At 43.4% G+C, this 23013-nt stretch overlaps 2 protein-coding genes across 2 annotated transcripts; one reads left to right on the top strand and one right to left on the bottom strand.

Annotated features, from left to right (window-relative positions):
- Positions 1 to 6289: 6289 nt before the first annotated feature.
- LOC138883657 (protein MAIN-LIKE 2-like) lies at positions 6290 to 6892 on the bottom strand. Its single transcript, XM_070164354.1, has 2 exons — positions 6816 to 6892; positions 6290 to 6713 (listed from the first exon to the last, which is right to left on the bottom strand). The coding sequence occupies exons 1-2, from the start codon at positions 6890 to 6892 to the stop codon at positions 6290 to 6292; spliced, it is 501 nt and encodes a 166-aa protein (XP_070020455.1).
- Positions 6893 to 20568: 13676 nt separating this feature from the next.
- LOC138883656 (uncharacterized) lies at positions 20569 to 22457 on the top strand. Its single transcript, XM_070164353.1, has 2 exons — positions 20569 to 21749; positions 22070 to 22457. Exons 1-2 carry the CDS (start codon positions 20569 to 20571, stop codon positions 22455 to 22457), a joined length of 1569 nt encoding a protein of 522 aa, XP_070020454.1.
- The last annotated feature ends 556 nt before the right edge of the window (positions 22458 to 23013 follow it).

Raw genomic sequence — 23013 nt, 5'->3', positions numbered from 1 at the left:
CCGAGTTATCGTAGATGATACTATCTTCGAGGTCGTCATACCGTTCGGGGGCGACTGTACGTTTGAGTTTGTGTGTGGTGGTGAATTTCACATAGTTGATTACTGTATTGTCACCGCCGCCAATGATCATTTGTATGGTACGAGCTGGTGACGGTGGTTTTGGAGGTCCTTGAGGTTGATCGCGCCCACGGGTGAAGTTAACCCGTCCTCGATCGCTCGACAGTTCCTTCATGTATCCCTGGTTTAACATTCTTAAAACTTCTTGTCATAGACCTATACAGTCTTTGGTCTTGTGTCCCCTTTCCTGGTGGAATTCACATAGAACGTTCGATCTCTGGGTGCTTGGATCTGACTTCATCTTTTGCGGCCACTTCACCTTTGTGCCGAGCTTTTCCAGTGCATACACTATTTCTGAAGGAGAAACACAAAAGTTATGAGCAGATAACAATGGAGGCATACCTCTTTCGTTTCGGGGTGGTGCGGTGTGTCGAGGTACGTCGTCTGCATGTCGTGGAGGAGGTGGGTTGGATGTTCGGATATAGGGCTGGTGCCTTTCTCGATTGAAATGGGGTAGTTGGTCCCTTCGGTCGTCGTTGCGGTGATCTCTCCTTGTTTCAGTTTGGACCGATGTTAGCCACTGGATCGGGCCGTTTAGGTCATCCTCGTCTGCCCTTACTTCGGCGCAATAGGCATTATGGGTTTCTTCCCACGTGGTGGTGGTGGTGGGGTACTTCATGAGTCTACTCAGCAGTTTTTTGGTTGCTTTTGACCCATTTCTGTTTAACCCATTTTGGAAGGCTGCTACCGCCATCCCTTCTAACACATTTGGTAGGATCATTCTTACCCTGTTGAATCGGGCTAAGAAATCCCGAAGTCCCGCGCTTGTCATCTGCCTGATGGCGAATATCTTATTTACCCTGGCCTCTGCCTTTTTCGCTCCCGCGTGAGCGCTGATGAACTTATCCGCCATTTCTTCGAACGTTGATATCGATCGTGCTGGTAGTTGAGAATACCATGTCAACGCTCTCCCTATCAGAGTTTCACTAAACTTTTTCAGCAACAATAATGGCGCCTATTCTTTCGATAGATCGTTACCTTTTACTACAGTAACGTAACGGATTAAGTGATCTTCCGCTTCCGTGGTGCCATCATATATTTTCAAATATGGCGGCATTTTGAAGGTTTTCGGGAGTGGGGAGCCGCCCCTTCATTGTAAGGTTGTTCGACAAATCGGCCCACGTCACATTTGGGTGATTGTGGAAATGGGAGTGGATCATCATGGACTTTGTAGTTGGGCTTCCACGGACTTTGATAAAGTTCGATGTTATTTGGGTGATTGTGGATCGGCTGACCAAGTCCGCTCACTTCATTCCCGTGTGTACTACCTATTCTTCGGAGCGCCTACCAGATATTTATATTCGGGAGATTATTCGTTTGCATGGTATTCCAGTGTCCATCATTTTAGATAGAGGTACTCAATTCACATCGCGGTTCTGGAGGGCCGTTCAGCATGAGCTAGGTACTCGGGTGGAGTTGAGTATAACATTTCACCCTCAGAAGGACGGACAATCCGAGCGCACTATTCAGATTCTTGAGGATATGCTCCGTGCGTGTGTGAGTTTGGAGGGTCTTGGGATCAGTTCTTGCCATTGGCAGAGTTTGCCTACAACAACAGCTATTAGTCCAACATTCAGATGGCACCGTATGAGGCTTTATATGGTAGGCGATGTAGATCCCCGGTATGTTGGTTCGAGCCGGGTAAGGCTAGATTGTTGGGCACAGACTTGGTTCAAGATGCTTTGGAGAAGGTCAAGGTGATTCAGGATAGACTCTGTACAGCCCAATCCCGACATAAGAGTTACGCATACCGGAAGGTTCATGATATTTCCTATATGGTTGGAGAGTGGGTTCTGCTACGAGTTTCACCTATGAAGGGCGTTATGAGATTCAGGAAGAAAGGAAAGTTGAGTCCGAGGTTTATTGGCCCTTTTGAGATATTGAGGCGTGTTGGGGAGGTTGCTTATGAGGTTGCCTTACATCCCAGCTTGGCAGGAGTTCATCCGGTATTTGATGTTTCGATGCTCCGGAGGTATCACGGTGATCTGTCGCACGTGTTGGATTTCAGTTCAGTCCGGTTGGACAAGAATCTATCCTATGTTGAGGAGCCAGTGGCAATATTGGAACGGCAAGTTAGAAAGCTAAGGTCAAAGAACATTACATCAGTGAAGGTTCAGTGGCTAGGTCAGCCGGTCAATGAGGCGACCTGGGAGACCGAGCAGGATATGTGCAGCCGTTACCCTCATCTTTTCACTACTTCAGGTATGTCTCTATGCTCGTTCTAGGAAGAATGAATGTTTAAGTGTAGGAGGATGTGATGACCCAACTGGTTGTCTTAAGAATTAATGGTCTGATCCCCCATTAATTGCTTTCTCCGTATTTCTGCTATTTTCATTTGTCGGGATGTTCTGTTTTGAGTTTCGGAGAGTTTTGTGACACTTAGTCCCTAAATAAGAGCTTAAGTGTTGGAAATTTGACCATAGTCGAAACAGTGTGAAGACGGCCTCAGTATGGAATTCCGATGATTCTGTTAGCTTCGTTGGGTGATTTCGGGCTTAGGGGCATGTTCGGATTGTGTTTTGGAGGTCTATAGCTAATTTAGGCTTGAAATGTCGAAAGGTCGAATTTTGAAGTTTTCGGTTTGATAGTGAGATTTTGATCCAATGGTCGGAATGGAATTTCGGAAGTTGGAGTAGTTTCATAGTGTTGAATGTGATGTGTGTGCAAAATTTTAGGTTATTTGGACGAGGGTTGGTAGACTTTTTGATTGAAAGCGTATTTTTAGAGTTTTGGAGTTCTTAGGCTTGAATTCGTGGTTGATTCATCGTTTCGATGTTGTTTTAGGTGTTTTAAGGATTGGTATAAGTTTGGACAGGGGTATTGGACTTGTTGGTGCCTTTAGTTGAGGTCTCGGGGGCCTCAGGATGATTTCGGATGGTTGACAGAAGGATTTTGAGTTTGGAGTTGCAGTTGAAGCTATGACTGCTGTCATAACCGCATCTACGGTTGAGAGGCCGCAGGTTTGACTCCCGCAGAAGCGACAGATGAGGAAGGGGCCATGAACCGCAAAAGTGGCATATGTATCGCACCTGCGAGACCGCAGATGCAGATTCTGGGTCACAAGTGCGGCGGAGAGGCTTTAAGTAAGAACCGCAGAAGCAGTATCGCAGATTTGATGGGTGGGCCGCAGATGCGGGATTGCTGGGCAGAACATATAAATAGTTGCCTTCGCGAATTTGAGCTATTCTTTCACCATTTTCATTCGAGAAGTGAGCTTTTGGGGAGGTTTTTGAGAGGGAATTCAAGGGAACTTCGAGGAGGTAAGATTCTTGAAACCTAAATTCGTTATTGAGGTGATTTTTATCATTATAAACATGAAAAATTTAAGGAAAATCAGTGGTAATTTGGGGGTTAGGGCTTGACTAATTAGAGACCTTTGATCGATGATTTGATGGACCATTTGAGGTCCGATTTTGGTACTTTTGGTATAACTGAACTCGTGAGAGTGTGAGGATTCTAGAAATGTAAATTTTACTTGATTCTGAGACATGGGCCTGAGGGGCGTTTTGATCATTTTACCTAATTTCGAGTATTAGCTTAGAATTTCTTTGTAGAATCAGTTACTTGAAGTGTTATTTACATTATGCAATTGAATTAAATAGATCTGGGCCATTTGGAGTCGAGTACTAGTGGCAAGAGCTTGGTTTCGGATTGATTTGAGCTGGTTCGAGTTAAGTGGCTTGCCTAACCTTGTGTAGGGGACCTTCCCCTTAGGATTTGGTATTACTGTTAATTGAAATGCCTTGTACGTGAGGTGACGAGTGCGTACTTGTGCTAATTGTTGAAAATCCAGTTTTCCTTAAGTAATTACTAGTATGTTTCTTTTCCTATTTATATTACCTGCATTTAAAGCCTGTTGTTAGCTTAGGAAAGCATGTCTAAGCGTTTTAATTACCTTATTTGCTCAAACTGCTTTACCTGAATTCCGTGCAGCATGCTAGGCTAGAATTACTTGTTTGCCTTGATATGAAAGTGACATTTCTGAATATTTTCTTGATGCTGCTGTGTAATTACATTTAGGACTACAGATGTGGGATTCTGGTAGCTCCCCCTTGTCTGTTTATTTGGGACTATGGATGTGGGATTCCGGTAGATCCATTGGGTATGTATAATTGGGTCTATAAGATGGTATCCTGGGAGATCCCCGATTGTTATTATGGTGTTGAGCCTTACTTCTTTCTGTGTTTACATTGCCTCTGTAATAGTTGTTGTTGCCCTTTTATATCTTGTGTTACTTTTACTGCTGTACTTATTTATACTGATTTGTTCTACACTGTCGAACTTTATATTTTATTTAACCTCAATAGGGCCCGGACATTCCTCGTCACTACCCGACCGAGGTTAGGCTTGGCACTTACTGAGTACCGCTGTGGTGTACTCATGCCCTTTCTGCGCGTGTTTTTCATGTGCAGATCCAGGTACTTTGACTCAGTCCTATCACCCTTGAGGCAAGATGACTGTTCCATAAACTTCGAGGTATAACTGTCGCGTCCGCAGACCGAGGAGTCCCTTTCTACTCTCCCTATTGTATTAGCCCTTTTGTATTTTCTTTTCCTTGTTAGATATTTTGGAGTTAGACACTGGTAGACATTCCAAGGCTTGTGATTTCATAAGATTCTAGGTTTTAGGAAATGTTGTTAGTTTTCGAGAAGTTGCATTGTATATGTCGAGCAGCATTTTAAATACTGTTTCATTCGGTTATTTTGGATTTTAATTATTTCTTCCGCAAGTTTTGTTATTTTCCGCATTTGTTAGGCTTACCTAGTCGTAGAGACTAGGTGCCATCACGATGGTTCACGGAGGGCGAAGCAGGGTCGTGACACCCTTGTGGATATATGAGTGTTAATACAAATTCAATACATAAAAATAAATATCTTAACACAAAGAAAAATTGACGTTTACCACTCGGCTTGTGGATCAAATAAACTAGGAGACAAATTATTTCCTTTCTCCTCATTCGCCCATGGAGATAAGTTTAGATCATTTCCAAACTCTTTGTCGTAGATGGTTTACGAGTTGTAATTGGATACTGCCTGCGGGGAAGAAGAAAAACAATATGTGGGTTGTGGGTAATTACATTTGCACCCACAATTGTGAAATGGACTCATTTAGTGAGAATCATTTTAACTTGAACTATTTAACTTGAATCATTTTAAATGGACTCATTTAGCCAATAGGTGCTGAGCATTATTGGCCGCCGGAACTATTTAAAATGGTGTGTAACAAGGAGTATTTGCATCAACGACAAGTGCAAATACTAGTGCAAAGCGCCCACTCCCTCGCCGGTATGTTGTTGCATCTGCAGTCCAACTGGTAGAACAGATGTAGGCCAATAGGTTGCACAATATGTAAAATATTAATTACTGAACGCTAGTTTAACGTTATAAGTAAGTATACCAAATAACATACCCGTGCCTCATGCCTCCCGGCATATGGAATGTACCGACTGCTAGCGCGATGAACAGGATTCCCTACGAAAAGTCGGGTAACGCTACGGTACCAGCCCATATACTCATGCTCACCATCCGTACGCTTAGGTGGAGGGGGTGGCAGAAACAGGTCATGCCGCTGGTCCTAAATCTCGATCTGCGCCTCTAGCCATGCCACATATGTCTGGTCAACCTTGGAACGATCATCCCGCTGGTAATGTGTCCTAATGCAAGCGGGTGGTAGAGGAACAAGCTACGGTCGACCAAACTAGTGAAGGACTCACTCAGTGGCATGATACTCGACAATATCGAGACACATCAACGGGACAGAAGAGCTCCACATAATTCGGCCGGTTGAGCAATAATCGGGCAAACCAGCTATTAGCTCGTCGCTGTATGACCTCCAAATGAACTATTAAGTAAAAACAAGAACCATGAGTATACGCAACACATATAAAGCCAGGCCAAGTAAACTTAAGTATACATTTAGCTGCGCGCCCTCCAACAAATCCCTGCAATAGGGGAGATTATGTCGAACCTCGTACTCGCGTCCGTATCGTCGCCTATCAACCCACCTCCTAGTTAAAGAGAGAAACAGTGGAGGTGGTGCACCCAGAGCGATGGGTGGTAGAGGTGGCTACAACTACAGGAACCGTTCCCCAGGCCCAAACCTAATATACAATTTGGACGCAAAATTTAAGGTATATTTTTACTATGTATGTTATAATTATAAAAATAATTGACTATGTTTTCACCTGCAACAGTGGCAACAATCCGGCAACGTCGCGGTGGGTGCCCATGCTAACCCGGCACATCTGCATGTACAAGTAATCAAGAACAGCTTCACCCCAACTGTAACCAAGTAAATCATCTAGCCGCTCAGGATGATGAAGAAATCTCAAGCTGACTAGGTTTCCCGAAGTGTTCGGAAACAATACCCCTCCAAACATAAGCAACATCAACAATCTCGTGTACCGGTTAGTATGAAGATCCGGTGTATCATCCGTAATGTCCGCATGCATTGCCTCCAGATGCAACCGGACAGGCATCAACTGCAGACGACTAGCCCCACTCAATGCAGCATCATCTGCTGGCTGAAAACCGGAGAGCACTGCAACATCTCCAGGTACTGCACTCCTGTATAATCTCTGATAGCATGCGGTAAAACTACAGGATGAACATCAACCGACAGCCCATATTGAACCTCCACGTCCTGAAGCGTGATAGTAGCCTCGCCAATGGGTAAATGAAATGTGTGTCTCTAGTCACCACCGCTCTATCAAAGCCGTGATCAACAACCAATCCAACTGCAACCGGCTGATCTCAATAATCCTAAAGAAACCCATATCCTGAAGGCGTCTGACTATACAGGGATGGAGATGGTGGGTCCTAAGAAAGTCCCACATATCGTCTGCTCTTATAATACGGAACGTCTGGGCCAATAACTGCCCCTCCCATATGTACGAAGACCTATGCTCGGCCTGTAGCAACTGTAGCTCTAGCGAGGCAGGTCCGGGATGCACAGACGGAACCTCCATGATGACTATTGTAAATTGAATAATATTAATTAAAGTATTTTTCTTTTTCATTGCTTAACATCTTTAAATATATTGCAATACCTTTAATATTAAAATTTATTCGATATTTTTACTATATTGTTAATTAGCTTGATACATTTTCTATATTATAATTTTATATTTTATATGTTATTTTATTATTTTATATGTTACTTTAATATTTAATATGTTAGTTTACTATTTTATATGTTTTTTTATTATTTTATGGTTGTTTATTATTTTATATGTTAGTTTATTATTTTATATGTTAGTTTTATTACTTTTTATGTTTGTTTGTTACTCGCCTATTTTTGACTAAAATAAAATTAAATAATTAATTTTCATAACTATACATGATTTAATTATTAAATATTCATATAACAATACTTAGTTTGACAAATATTGTTATTTTCTTACGTTTGTTGACTAGAATTGGAGAGAGTTTGTGTTTGAACTATCAACTTTTTTGAGATATTTTTGGGTTTAACAGGTACTTAAATGATTAATTTCAATAACTACAAAGATACTACGCTAAAGGGAACTACATTTGACTACGCTAAAAGGGCACTACATTATAAATACGAGCACTACATTAGGGCACAAGATACCACTACAGGGAACTAAAGTCATATATTCATATATGTACAACAATAACATCTAAATAAGATTAATTATTCCAAAATATAAATTTATCTATTTTACTAGTCTTTTAGTAAATAACTAATATAAATCGGATAAAAATAACAAAATATTTTATATGTTAGTTTATTATTTTATATGTTTTTTTATTATTTAATATGTTTGTTTCTTATTTTATATTTTAGTTTAATATTTTATATGTTAGTTTTATTATTTTATATGTTTTGTTTGTTACTCGCCTATTTTTGACTATAATAAAATTAAATAATTAATTTTCATAACTATACATGATTTAATTATTAAATATTCATATAACAATACTTAGTTTGACAAATATTGTTATTTTCTTACGTTTGTAGACTAGAATTGGAGAGAGTTTGTGTTTGAACTATCAGCTTTTTTGAGATATTTTTGGGTTTAACAGGTACTCAAATGATTAATTTCAATAACTATAAAGATACTATGCTAAAGGGCACTACATTTGACTACGTTAAAAGGGCACTACATTACAAATACGAGCACTACATTAGGGTACAAGATACTACCACAGGGAACTAAAGTCCCATATTCATATATGTGACGACCCGGCCGGTCATCTTAAGAATTAATGCTCGGATACCTTATTAACTGCTTTCCCCAAGTTTAGTTCTGCTAATGTGATTTGTCGGGATGCTCGGTTTTGAGTTTTGAGGAGTTTTGGGACACTTAGTCCCTAAATGAGAGCTTAAGTGTTAGAAAGTTAACCGAAGTCGGAACAGTGGGGAGACAGCCTCGGAATGGAAATTCGACGGTTCCGTTAGCTCCGTTAGGTGAATTTGGGGCTGGGAGCATGTTCAGAATGTGTTTTGGAGGTCCGGAGCTAATTTAGGCTTGAAATGCCAAAGTTTGAATTTTTGAAGTTTCCGGTCCGATAGTGAAATTTTGATCCGAGGGTCGGAATAGAATTCCGGAAGTTTCAGTAGCTCCGTCATGTCATTTGGGATGTGTGTGCAAAATTTCAGGTCATTCGGACGAGATTTGATACAGTTTTTGATCGAAAACATAATTTAAGAGATTCTTGGAGTTCTTAGGCTTGAATCCTATGTGAAATTGGTGATTTGATGTTGTTATAAGCGTTCCAAAGTGTTGATCAAGTTTGAGAGATGTCATGGGATGTGTTGGTATAATTGGTTTGAAGTTCCGGGAGTTCCGGGTAGGTTCTGGGATGTTATAGTGCAAAAATCATAGCTGTAGCAGGTCTACAGGGGTTGCAGGCCCCAGAACTCACTCACGCGGTCCGCAAAAAAATTAGTGCACCCGCGTTGAGTGCTGTGCGGACCACACAAAAGCGGGCACGGCCGCGGTAGGCATCGCGCGGACCGCACAAAGTGGGGCGCGGCCGCGGTGAAGGGCCCTCCCGCTGGTCCCACTTCGGAAGCTCATATCTTTTGATCTACAAGGAATTTTGAGGTGAGTCAAAAACGAAAGTTGTAGCCCTTCGTATCTAGTTTTCAGAGAGTTAACGATATCACAATTTGGACATCTGTAGCAAATGTTATGGCCAAAATACTACAGCCTATCACTGTAGAGGGAGGCCTGTGCGGCCTCACGTTGCCTTTGCGCAGACCGCACTGGCTTGCGCGGACCGCGTGAGTTTTGGTGCGGCCCGCAGTAGCTGGTAACCTGAGGGATACCTATAAATACGAGGTTTTGGATTTTATTTAATATTTTGACCTAGAGAGCTCAAATTTTTGCGATTTTTCGAAGGTTTTTCAAGAAATTCATGGGGGTAAGTGATTTTAACTCAGATTTGGCTAGAATACATTGATCTAATACTGAATTCATCATTTAATTCGTGATTTGAGAGGGAATTTGGGAAGAAAATTGTGAAACCTTTCAAAAATGTAAAATGATGATTTAAAGGACCAAATAATGTCGGAATTGTATAATTTTTGTATGGTTAGACTCGTGAGAGTGCGAGGTTTCTGGGAATATAAATTTTTACCGATTCCGAGACGTGGTCCCGAGGGGCGTTTTGGTCATTTTCCATAATTTCGCGTATTAGCTTTGAATTAAAACATAGGATCATTTGTTTGAGATGATATTTACGATATGCAATTGAATTGATTAGATTTGGGCCATTTGGAGTCGGATACTCGTGGCAAAAGCGTGGTTTCTAGTTGATTTTGAGCCGGTTCGAGGTAAGTGGCTTGTCTAACCTTGTGTGGGGGACCTTTCCCCTTAGGATGTGCTATATTTGATAATTGAAATGCCCTGTACGTGAGGTGACGAGCGCGTACTTGAGCTAATTGTTGAAAATCCGGTTTTTCCTTAAGTATTTCAATTGAGTTCTTTTTCTTGTTTTATTCTACTTGTGAATTTAGCATGTTGCTAGTCTAGAAAGGCATGTTTAGTTGACTTAATTGCCTATTTGCTTAAATTGCCTGAATTGCATTACGTGAAGCATATTAGGCTAGAAGTAAATGTTTACTTGGTACGAAATTAGCGTTTAATTTAATATTCTTGTGTTGCTGCTCTGTGTTTTAAATTGGGACTATGGGTTAGATTCCCGGGAGATTCCCCCTGCACATTTAGTTTGGGACTACGGGTTAGATTCTCGGGAGATCCCCCCTGCACATTTACTTTGGGACTACAGGTTAGATTCCCAGGAGATTCCCCCTGCACATTTACTTTGGGACTACAGGTTAGATTCCCGGGAGATCCCCCGCACATATATTGAGGATACCAAGAGATCCTCGGGATACCAAGAGATACCTGGCATATATTGAGGATACCGAGAGATCCTCGGGATTCCAAGAGGTCCCTAGTACATGTCGAGGATACTAAGAAATCCTCGGGATACTTAGAGATCCCCGGTTACTGTCCTTATAGTTTGCTTTCATCATTGTTTCCGTTATTGTACTCTTATTATCCTGCATAGATTCTTACTGTAGGTTCTCAATTTCATTGCTTATTTTATCCTGCCATCTTTATATTTTATTTAACCTCAGTAGGGCCCTGACCTTCCTCGTCACTACCCAACCGAGGTTAGGCTTGGCACTTACTGAGTACCGTTGTGGTGTACTCACGCCTCTTCTGCGCATGTTTTTCATGTGCAGATCCAGGTACCTCTACTCAGGCGCACTATCAGTGAGGCAGGAGGACTACAGAGACTTCGAGGTAGATCTGTTGCGTCCGCAGGCCGACGAGTCTCCCTCTTTATTCTATCTTTAGTACTTAGTTCTCTTTCCTTCCATTTGTTAGATATTCTGGAGTTTGGAGCCTCACTATACATTTCTGTAGCCTGTGTTTTCCCGTGAGTTTCCGGGTTTTGGGATTGTTTTAGTCTTGAGATATTGAGTTGTATATGCCGAGCAGCATTCAGTACAATTTCTTTTTAGATAATTAAATATGGTATTCTATTTTTCCGCAATTATTATGTTTCTGCAAGTGTTAGGCTTACCTGGTCACGGAGACTAGGTGTCGTCATGACATGTTCACGGTTGGTGAACTAGGGTCGTGACAAGTTGGTATCAGAACTCTAGGTTCATAGGAGTCACGGAATACAAGCTGGTTATTTAGAGTCTCGATGATCGGTATGGAGACGTCTGTACTTATCTACGAGAGGCTATATAACTGTTTAGGAAAATTCTTCACTTCATTGATTTCCTTGTCGTGCGATATTTTTGACATCGATTCTAAACTTCTATCTTCTATTCTCTCAAAGATGGTGAGGACACGTGCTACTCGGAACGATCAGGCACCCGCACCCCCTCCTGCAGCCGTCAGAGGCAGGGGTCGGGGCAGAGGCCGTGGACACGCACGGGGTGCAGCCAGAGCACCTGTGCAAGCTGCCGCTGAGGTACCGCCAGCAGATCCAGCCGGAGTTTAGGCACCTGACACGCCTACAACCACTACTACTCCAGCCCTTCAGGAGACATTGGCACAATTTATGAGTATGTACACCACGCTGGCTCAGGAAGGGTTGCTTCCCCTTGCTGCAGCCACATCCCAGACCGGGGGAGGGGCACAGACTCCCGCCGCTCGCACTCCTGAGCAGCGAGTGCAGGTTGAGCAGGTCCTAGAGATCATTCATGTACAAACTACAGTACCAGTTCAGCCCGAGGATGGGGCAGCTGCTTCTGAGGATTAGCAACGGAGACTCGAGAGGTTCAAGAAGTATGATCCTCCGGTTTTCAGTGGACTAGTGACAAATGATACCTTGGGATTTCTGGAGGATTGCCACCGTATTCTTCGCACTATGGGTATTACCGGATCGAGCGGGGTTTCCTTCACTGCTTTCCAACTTCGGGGAGCCGCCTATAAGTGGTGGCGCACCTATGAGTTAGACAGTCCAGACGAGGCTGCTTCACTGACTTGGACCCAGTTCTCAGATATGTTCTTGAGAGAGTTCGTTCCTCAGAGCCTCAGGGACTCATGGCGCGCAGAGTTTGAGCATTTGCGCCAGGGAGCTATGACTATTTCAGAGTATGTTATCTGTTACACCAGATTGGCTAGGCATGCACCAGCCTTGGTTGCTACTGTCCGCGAGAGGGTTCGCGGGTTTATTGAGGGGCTTATTCCTCCCATCAGATCTAGCATGGCTCGTGAGTTGGAGATGGACATTTCTTATCAGCAGGTGGTGAGCATTGCTAGGAGGATTAAGGGTATGCATGCTAGGGAGAGAGAGGAGAGGGAGGCCAAGAGGTCTCGTAAGTCGGGCCATTATTCTGGTGCCCGTACCCCAGTTGCAGGTCGTCATGGTAGGGGCTATATGAGTCGCCCTGTTCATTCAGCTCTTCCAGCAGCTTGCAATGCTCCAACTCCTCCCAGATCTCAGGAGCCATATTATGCACCTCCAGTTTCTAGCGTGCCTCCTGCGCGGGGTGCTTTCAGAGGTCAGTCTAGCAGACCTGTCCCTAGCCAGTCACAGCCACCACGTCCTCCCAGAGCTTGTTTCGAGTGTGGTGACACATGCCACTTGGTTAGGGAGTGCCCTAGACTTGGGAGGGGTGCACCTCCACAGTCTTCTCAGCCACAGCGTGCCCCGCAGAGTTCTCAGGCTATGGTTACAGCTCCAATTGCTACCCCACCTACTCAGCCAGCTAGAGGTGGAGGTCGGGGAGGTAGAGGTCGCCCTAGAGGGGGAGGCCAGGCCAGATATTATGCCATTCCTGCTCGTACCGAGGCTGTTGCCTCCGATTCCGTCATCACAGGTATTATACTGGTTTGTCACAGAGATGCATCGGTTCTATTCGATCCAGGTTCCACTTATTCTTATGTGTCTTCTTATTTTGCTCTGTATTTGGGTGTAGCCCGAGATTCCTTGAGTTCTCCTGTTTATGTTTCTACTCTTGTGGGAGATTCTCTTGTTGTGGACCGCGTTTATTGGTCATGCTTGGTTACTATTCGTGGTTTTGAGACCAGAGCAGATCTATTGTTACTCAACATGGTTGATTTTGATATTATTCTGGGCATGGACTGGTTGTCGCCCCATTATGCTATTCTTGATTGTCACGCCAAGATCGTGACGCTGGCTATGCCAGGTATTCCGCGTGTTGAGTGGAGTGATACTTTAGATCACACTCCCAGTAGAGTTATCTCTTTTCTTAAAGCTCAGTGTATGGTTGAAAAGGGGTGTGCCGCATATTTAGCTTATGTGAGAGACATCAGTATTGATACTCCTTCAGTTGATTCAGTTCCAGTAGTACGGGATTTTCCCGATGTGTTTCCAGCTGATCTTCCAGGCATGCCGCCTGATAAAGATATTGATTTTGGCATTGATCTGTTGCCGGACACTCAGTCCATTTCTATTCCCCCATATCGTATGGCTCCTCCTGAGTTGAAGGAGTTGAAGGATCAGTTACAAGAATTGCTTGATAAGGGTTTTATTCGGCCCAGTGTATCGCCTTGGGGTGCTCCTGTCTTGTTTGTGAAGAAAAAGGATGGTTCTATGCGTATGTGTATTGATTATCGCCAATTGAACAAAGTTACAGTTAAGAACCGTTATCCTTTACCTCGTATTGATGATCTGTTTGACCAGCTTCAGGGCGCACGGGTGTTTTCTAAGATTGATTTGCGCTCAGGTTACCATCAGTTGAAGATTCGGGAACCAGATATCCCGAAGACTGCTTTCAGGACTCGGTATGGCCATTACGAGTTCCTTGTTATGTCATTTGGGCTGACCAACGCCCCAGCAGCCTTTATGCATTTGATGCACAGTGTGTTCCGGCCATATCTTGACTCGTTCGTCATTGTCTTTATTGATGATATTCTGGTGTATTCCCGGAGTCGGGAAGATCATGAGCAGCACCTGGGAACTGTGCTTCAAACTCTGAGAGAGAAGAAGTTATATGATAAGTTCTCGAAATGTGAGTTTTGGTTGGATTCAGTGGCATTCTTAGGCCACGTGATATCGAGTGAAGGTATTCAGGTGGATCCGAAGAAGATAGAGGCCGTGCAGAGTTGGCCCAGACCATCCTCAGCTCCCGAGATCCGCAGTTTCCTTGGTTTGGCTGGCTACTATCGTCGTTTTGTAGAGGGGTTTTCATCGATTGCAGCCCCTATGACCAGGTTGACCCAGAAGGGTGCTCCATTTCAGTGGACGGAGGAGTGTGAGGCGAGCTTTCAGAAGCTCAAGACATCCTTGACCACAACCCCAATTTTGATACTGCCTACAGGTTCGGGGTCTTATACAGTCTATTGTGATGCCTCGAGGGTTGGCCTCAGAGTGGTGTTGATGCAGGATGGTAGGGTGATTGCCTACGCGTCCAGACAGTTGAAGATACATGAGAAGAACTACCATGTTCACGACCTTGAGTTAGCTGCCATTGTTCACGCCCTGAAGATTTGGCGCCATTACTTATACGTTGTGCCTTGTGAGATTTATACTGACCATCGGAGCTTGCAGCACTGTCGCTTTTTACCGCTTTGATATTATTTGAATTGTATATAAACTATTACGAAACCCTTCTCTTCTCATATTCAGGGATGCGTACGCTGGCGTGACTCTCCTTTCTATTAGTGTCATACCTTGAAATAAGAAAGAGGCTCAGACAAGTTACAAAGCCGTATGGCCTTTTAGTTCCCGGTACGTAGCCTCCCCTCAGCTCGAGTTGTCCGCTTGGGTACACAAGTATAGAACAATATGCCCAGGTTTTAAACTTAGAATAACTCAGCCTCATGCCGGATCCCTAGTAGGAAGGTTTTTTGCATCATGTGCATTTGACTTTGGGGACTCAACACAGGGGTTGAGTCCGTCTAGGACAGGTGGACCCCAGAATCAAAGGCCATCTTAATGCATATTTTACGTGCTACTTGTGCAATTATTTGCTTCGGTTTGCATGTTGACCGGTTGCTAGAATAGGGAAAGAATTGGGAAAAATAAAATTGAGGTATGAGAGAATTGATTACCCGCCTTTGAAAAAACCTGGTGTCCAAAATATGCCGAAACTCTGCCGCAATTTTGAAAAAAAAAAGAAAAAGAATTTGGTTTCAAAAGTTTCATGTCTTTTCTCTATTTTATTATGTCAAAACTGACTGAACTACGCAAGTTTGATTCTCACTGGATGTAGGATACGTAGGCAACCCACATCGGGTCCAACTCCATTTTTGCAAAATAATCCAAAAAACAAAAAAGAAATTTGAAATGTTGTTATTCTGTCTTAAATAAATTAGGTAGTATTGTTCTTGCCTAAATAGCCCAAAATGTCCCCAAAAGGACGCCGGAAGGCTGTTTTCGCAAGAATAATCACCTATTGCCCTTTTTTAAAATTTTGGCTACCTAGCAAGCACAGCCCTAAAATCTTCCCTTTCGAAGTGCTAAAGGACCATATTTGCAAAAGTAACCGCGTTATTTAAATGTTCGCAAAATTGACCTCTTTTGTAAAATTCGCTCTGTTTTAAACCAATCACCTTAATTTAAATGTGCAGAATGAGCACGAATCAAAACTTGCCAATGACGGTCATGACCAAGATTCATTTGGAAGTGTATATGTGGTGGGAAGATCTGGGTAAATCAGGACAAGATGTGGTCAACCTCTACTTGGGGGGTCTCACTAGGTTATTGAAGATCAGGCCTAGAGGAGACATAATAAAGGCACTGGTTATGTTTTGGGATCCAGCTCACAACGTGTTTCATTTCTCGGATTTTGAACTCACACCCATTTTGGAAGAGATAGTTGGGTATATTGGGAGCACTGAAGCTTTGAGACACAAGTGTTTGGTCGCTCCGAGAGTTGTCACTCCACACAAGTTTCTTGATTTGCTAAAGATAAGCAGAGGGGTATAATACCCAGATTTGGCAGCTGGGTTTTCCACTCCACAGTTCATATACCAGCGATATAGACACATAGGGGGTTTCAACAATCCAGAAAGCAGAATTTACAGCAAAAGGAACCAACTAAAATGGGAAGAACACAGGTGCTTCGCTTTCATGGTGGTATTTTTGGGTCTTCTAGTGTTCCCCAGGAAAATGGGAATATCGATGTACAGATAGCTGGGGTCGTCAACACTTTGCTTACTCAGGCCAAAAGCACACTTGCACCCATGATAGTGTCTGAAATCTTCCGAGCTCTCACAACCTGCAAAGCCGTAAGAGACTTTTTTGAAGGGTGCAACTTGCTGCTACAAATGTGGATGATTGAACATCTATGTCATCGTCCTCAATACATGACTATGGGTCAACAGAAAAAAGCTGCATAGGGGAGTTTTATACAAGGGTCGATGGGTTTAACATGCCAGAAGGATATCTTGTCTCCCTCCGTCACTGCAAATCAAATAGAACGGACGTTCAGTTGGCTTCCTGTTGATGAAATCATATACATGCCAGCTACCGGTCCTCACTTCCTCTTGATGGGTCTCAGAAGTATCCAGCCTTATGCCCCATACCGGGTTTTGAGACAGCTAGGGAGATGTCAAATAGTGCCCAAGGATGAAGACCTTAGCCTCCACGTGGTCGAGATCCATTCTGATGGACAGTTTCACGAAACAGTAGTTCGCTAGATTTGGAGTGAATGCCAATATCTAACAGCAAATACCCGAGTGCGTGATCTATCCAAAGGTGATGTCTTGCCCAGTTACCTCGCTCGGTACAAAGGGAAAGTTGAGTTTGGAAGGCCAGCTAAAAGACCCCACCTCCAAGAGTTTGTCGAAGCATCACAAGAATAGTGGGAGTGGTTGGCAAAAGAAAATAAATATTGGGCCACCATAAGCAGGTTAGAAGGACAGATCAGAGACCTCAAGTTCGATAGTGTGGTGCAAACCGCTGCAGATGAGGGCGAGAAGTAAAAATTAGCCCAAGAAAATGAAATCCTCTAGGCCTAGATCCAAAGGATGAAGATAGCTGCCAAGAATCCGGAAAGAAGCTGAGCAGATGAAAAACTCATTAATGGCCTTAGGAATAAAATATGTGAGTACGGGAATGATCTAGAAAACTCCGAAGGCAGTTTGGAAAGAGCTAGAGCATAGTTAGCAAAGAATGCTGAGGGGCGGACAAAGTTTGTTCGACAACTAAAAAGGAAATACGATGGAGAAGTCACAAATTTGAAGAAAAAGCTAACCACCCTCGAGAATGAGATGGCCAAGAAGCCCAAGAGCTTCAAAGCCGAGAGAGAACATTGCTACGCTTTGATGGCACAGCTAGAGGGAAACCTACAGCATTTGCAAGAACAGAATCATACTGCCACTCAGGTGTTGGAGGCTAGATCTCAGCAGATTAGGCGTTTGTTGCAAGAAAAGGGCATCATCAGGGAAAGGGTTAGAAGAATCGCCGACTACATCGTGATGAAATGCAACGAGTTTGAGGACATGACCAGGTCCATGTTCTTCTCCACATTAATGATCTCTGTTCGCCAGATAATGGATGATCACTATTGCCTCTAGGATGACATGGCACGTAGGCCCGAAGCAAGACCAATTGGTGTTCCTAGGACAGGATTGGAGGCACTAATGTACTCCTGATTATGTTTTCTTTTTTCGAGTCTATATTTTCATTCCCTAAAGTCTGTTTTGAGTCTGTTGTAGTTTTCAATTCTCAAGTATGTAGGATCGAGTCTTTGTAATAGAGAAAATTAAAGGTTTTGTTTTAATGAAAGTTTGAAAAGAAAAAAAAAACAAAAATATTTTATTTTGCATTTATTTCTTAAACTACGTGATGATCTGATTTACGCGGCATCGTGATACGCAGGCAATCCTCATCGGATCCAGTCATGATTTTGTAAATAGCTCAAGTAAAAGAGAAATTATGAAAAAAGAGAAAGCCAAAACCGAAAAGAAAAGAGAGAAAACAAGGAAAAGAGAATAAGAACAAGAGAGAAAATAAGAGCGCAAAAAAGAGTAAGAGAGAAAATTGGGGAGATAAACAAAAGCCTGGATGAAACATGCAACCGTTGCAAAACATATAGAAAACACACTTAACTGTATAGGTGCATCACACCCCCCAACGTGCGATTACCTATGTGTTAATTGTCTCACACTAACCGGTTTGTTGTGTTGGCTATCAAATAGGTTCTATATTAAGGTGGTTAGTTTTGTGGTAATCTGGCTTCACATCTGTACTTTACAAGATCAAAAGGAACTGTAGAAATGTTGTCGGAAAGTCATCTACCAACAGTTCCTATCTTGGAGGATAGCCCGATCTCATCCATACCAAATTCCGAGTCAGCAACTGCTGTGGAAAACAAAATTATGCGTCTCTGCATGATGGAAATGTGGGTCGCCTGGTCCAATGGCAGAGAGCCACCGAGTGCGATACCTGGATTCCCTGAGTTACTTCCCAGGGCAAGTGGGACTTCCAATGTCCCAATAAATTATCCGAACACCTCACTTGGATATCCTACCATCTCAGCCCACTTTGCTGGAACACCTTTTGAGGTTCGCCCCTAGGTGTTGATTTCAGGCGCAGCCTCCAACATATTCACTACACCACCTTGTTCGGCCACGGCACAACCCACTTTGCCCAGGCCTAGTTTTGATCCATCATCTTTCACCTTCCAAGTACCATCCTTCCCATCGGAACCTACCCAGTTCACTACCAATGCTTACCCTTAGCCACCCCGGTATGAGTTTACCGCGGGACAGGAGAAAACCACAAAGAACCCTGAACAAGAGGAGATTACCCAAAAAATGAGGAGCATGGAGCAGAGTCTCAAAAATATACAGGGTTTGAGCGGGCAAAAGAGTGTATCCTACGCTTATCTGTGTATGTTACCACACGTGCACTTACCTTTGGGTTTCAAAACCCCGAAGTTTGAAAAGTATGACAGGCATGGGGATCCCATAGCCCACCTCAAGAGGTACTGCAACCAATTGCGGGGAGCAGGTGGAAAAGAGGAGCCTCTCATGGCTTATTTTAGAGAGAGCCTGGTCGGCATTGCTTCTGAATGGTACATGGATTAGGATATATCTCGTTGGCATATTTGGGATGACCTAGCTCAGGATTTTGTCTGGCAGTTTCAGTATAACATCGACATAGCCCTGACAAGAATTCGTTGTCGAATCTCAAGAAGAAGTCCTCGGAAAGCTAACGAGAGTATGCTGTCAAATGGCACAAACAAGAGGCCAGAGTCAAGCCTCCAATGGATGAAACAAAGATGGTTAGTGTTTTTCTTCAAGCCCAAGAGGCTGATTATTTTCAGAATATGATGTCCGCGATGGGGAAACCATTTGCCGAGGCCATCAAAATTGGTGAAATGGTCGAGAATGGTCTAAAAATGGGGCACATATTGAGTCAATCTTCTATAAGGGCTACCTCCCAAGCAATTCAAGGCGGGTCTAGAGGTGTAGCAAACCGAAAGAAGAAGGAAGAAGTGGCAATGGCAACTTCAAGTGTAAGAAAACCCCGTCCACCCAGACCTTACTTCCCAGCAAGAACCCCACAACATTACTATCCCTATTATAATGTGGACCATGCTATGGTTCCTCAACCATACGCAGTGATGAATGTCCATCCCTTCGTTAGGCCATAACAACAATTCAATCAAAACTGAGCTCCATTTCCCAGAAATCAACCTCCTCACCAAGCTCAGTATAATCCCCGACCTCCACAGAATAACTTCCCCTACAATGCCCATGCCCGGGAACCACCCAGGATGGCAAACTTCATGCCCATTGGTGAGTCATATTCCAGCCTTTTCCCCAAACTTGTCCAGATGGGTCTGTTGCAGCCCGTACCCTAGACCAGGAAAAACCCAGAGTCGTCCACCTACATAGACGGTACTCGATGTGCTTACCATTCGGGAGCAGAAGGGCATGATACAGACGACTGTTGGACCCTGAAAAGGGCCGTTGAAAATCTCATAAAACAAAAGCAGATAGTGCTAAAGGACGAAGACATTCCCAATGTGACCAACAATCCATTACTGGCTCACAACAACGAACCGGTTATTGGAATGATTTGCGAAGATAAAGAGATCGATCCTGCTTTGAAAGCCATAATTGCAATCGATGATGTTGAAAAGAAGCCAAAGGCTATCGTAAAACAAGACAAGGGGGAGAAGAAGAGTAAACCCACCCCTCAAAATACAGAAAAGGCAGTGGAAACCAAAGCTGAGCTAGTACCCTCGAAAGATGTCGTTCTCTATGTTCCCTGAGGTCACAGGAAAGGACAAGTAACATTGAGCCCTCCAAGAAAGTTTGAGCTGAACAAGGGATCTAAAATGTATGTGCCTAAAGGGACCTATGTTGTGCGGGGGCCAATAATTTCACCAAGGCAGAATGAGCCCGTAGTTATTGGCCGCGCACCGCAGAGGCCCATGACGGATCCTACTGCCGTCCTATGGAATTAAAACAACGCGGTAGTAACCTACAAAGGAAAAGAAGTCCTGGGATAAGCAAATGAAACTAACCCGATGGAGAAATACCTCAATCTGGAGGAAGTGAATAAAACCACGAAGAAGCATTTCCCACTCAAGAAGCCAGTTAGTGCTGAAGAAGCAGAAGAGTTCTTTAGGAAAATGAAAGCTGCAGACTATGAGATAATTGACCAACTCCGAAAGTCTCCTACTCAGGTCTCTTTGTTGTATTTGTTAATGAATTCAACCGAGCATCAGAAGGTGTTGATAAAAACCCTCAATGAAGCCTATGTCCCAATTGAAACCACTGTGGAGCAACTGGAAAGGATGGCAGAAAGATTCTTCGCAATCAATCAGATCTCCTTCAACAAGAATGATTTACCCCCGGAAGTGGCCGCCCATAACAAAGCCCTCCATCTGATAGTTAAATGTGAGGGGTACTATGTAAAGAGAGTCATGCTAGATGGCGGGTTCAGAGTTGATATCTGCCCTCTCTCAACGTTGCAAAGAATGAAGATTGGGATTGAGAGAATCAGGCCTAACAACGTCTGTGTGCGTGTCTTTGATGGTATCAAAAGAGACACCATAGGTGAGATCAATTTGATCTTGACTATTGGTCCTGTGTATTTTGAGGTGACCTTTCAGGTCCTAGACATAGATACTTCCTACAATTTCCTCTTGGGAAGACCTTGGATTCACGCAGCAGGGGATATACCTTCCACTCTCCACCAGATGGTGAAATTTGAATATGAAGATCAGGAGATTGTAGTCCATGGAGAGGACGAGCATTCAATTTACTGGGACCCGTCAGTCCCATGTCTCAAAGCTAGGGAAGGAAGTGAACATATAATCTATCAAGCTTTTGAGGTTGTGGTCACAGACCAATGTGAAAAACGAAGCCCTTGTTCTCAACCCTTTCTCTCAAATGCGTCAATTATGGTTGCCAAGAAAATGATCAGGCATGGTTATAAACCCGGGAAGGGGCACGAGACGTCATTGCAAGGAATCGTAGATCCTATCACTCTGGCTGCTAGCGAGAAGTTCTTTGGTATGGGTTTCCAAGACATGCCAGCTGATGAAACATGGGCAAATGAGCGAAAGAACAATGGTTGGGTCTTGCCTCAGCCGATCCTGCATCTGTTAGAAATCTTCGTCAGGCCCAAGTACAATGAAGAAGAAGATGTTGAGGCCCTCACGGCCGAGGAAATTGAAGAAATATGTGGGGCTATGAGGCAGATGTTTTAAACTCACATGGTTCAGCCGGGAGAAGGCCGAGTACCGATGAGGTGCTGTATATGGGGCCCGATGCCAAGTTACAAAATTGGAAGGCTACTCCGTTCCCAGTCAGGCGGGAATCCCGATAGTCCAGTCTTGCCACCTTTTCTGCATCACGAGTTATTTTAGGGTGTAACTCGGATGTTTCTTTTAGTTTATTGTCTTTAATTTCTAATGTAAACCTTGTTATCTTCAAAATTCAATGAAATGAAATCAATATTTCATCGTTCATCTCTCTTTATTCTTTCTGATTTTTGTTACTTTTTCTTATTTCTTCTTTCAGTTGTAATAATGCGGCTTTAAATAACATGACATGCTTGCGGATTTCATGCCCAGGTCCAAACACGCTGTCTAATTGTGAAATAATGAATCAAGAACTGGAATATGATAAAGAGGAGGCTTTTAGGGAAATAAATCGAGAATTGGAACAATTTGAGAATAAACCTATGTCGAATTTAAATGAAACCGAGCCGATTAATTTGGGTAGTTCTGAAGAAGTCAAAGAAACCAAGATAAGCATTCAAACAGATGAAAAAACCAGGGATGCATTGATTCAACTTTTGTTTGAATTCAAAGATGTGTTTGCTTGGTCATACGATGACATGCCAGGACTAAGTGTCGATTTGGTGGTCCACAAGTTGCCGACCTACCCCGATTATCCTCCTGTCTAGCAAAAGCAAGAAAGTTCAAAAATGATATCAGTGATAAGATTAAAGAAGAGGTCACAAAATAGTTGAAAGCGGGGGTGATCCGAGTGGTCCGATACACCACATGGTTGGCTAATGTAGTTTCCGTACCAAAGCAAGACGGGAAAACTCGAGTGTGTGTGGATTATAGAGATCTGAACAAAGCAAGTCCCAAGGACAACTTTCCTTTGCCAAACATCCATATCCTTGTTGATAACTACGCCAAACATGAGATACAGTCTTTCGTGGATTGTTATGCAGGATATCACTAGGTGTTTATGGATGAAGAGGATACGGAAAAGACAGCTTTCACCACACCCTGGGGCACCTACTGTTACAGGGTCATGCCTTTTGGTCTGAAGAACGCCGGGGCGACCTATATGAGGGTCATGACTGCCATTTTTCACGACATGATGCACCAAGAAATTGAGGTGTATGTGGACGATGTGATCATCAAATCCAGGACCCAGGACGACTATGTTCGGGACCTGAGAAAATTCTTTGAGCGGCTGCGTAAATATGATTTGAAGCTAAATCCGGC

Source organism: Nicotiana sylvestris, chromosome 12 (genome assembly GCF_000393655.2).
Source record: "Nicotiana sylvestris chromosome 12, ASM39365v2, whole genome shotgun sequence".
Classification (NCBI taxonomy): domain Eukaryota; kingdom Viridiplantae; phylum Streptophyta; class Magnoliopsida; order Solanales; family Solanaceae; genus Nicotiana; species Nicotiana sylvestris.
The sequence above is the reverse complement of the archived record's forward strand: the minus strand, read 5'-3'. Positions and strand labels throughout refer to the sequence as shown.

Coding starts and splice junctions, on each gene's coding strand:
- LOC138883657 (XM_070164354.1), bottom strand. CDS start 6,892: ATGGGTTTCTTTAGGATTATTGAGATCAGCCGGTTGCAGTTGGATTGG. Junction 6,714..6,815: donor ACGGCTTTGATAGAGCGGTG/GTGACTAGAGAC, acceptor TTCATCCTGTAG/TTTTACCGCATGCTATCAGA.
- LOC138883656 (XM_070164353.1), top strand. CDS start 20,569: ATGGAGAAATACCTCAATCTGGAGGAAGTGAATAAAACCACGAAGAAG. Junction 21,750..22,069: donor TGTGGGGCTATGAGGCAGAT/GTTTTAAACTCA, acceptor TTCTTCTTTCAG/TTGTAATAATGCGGCTTTAA.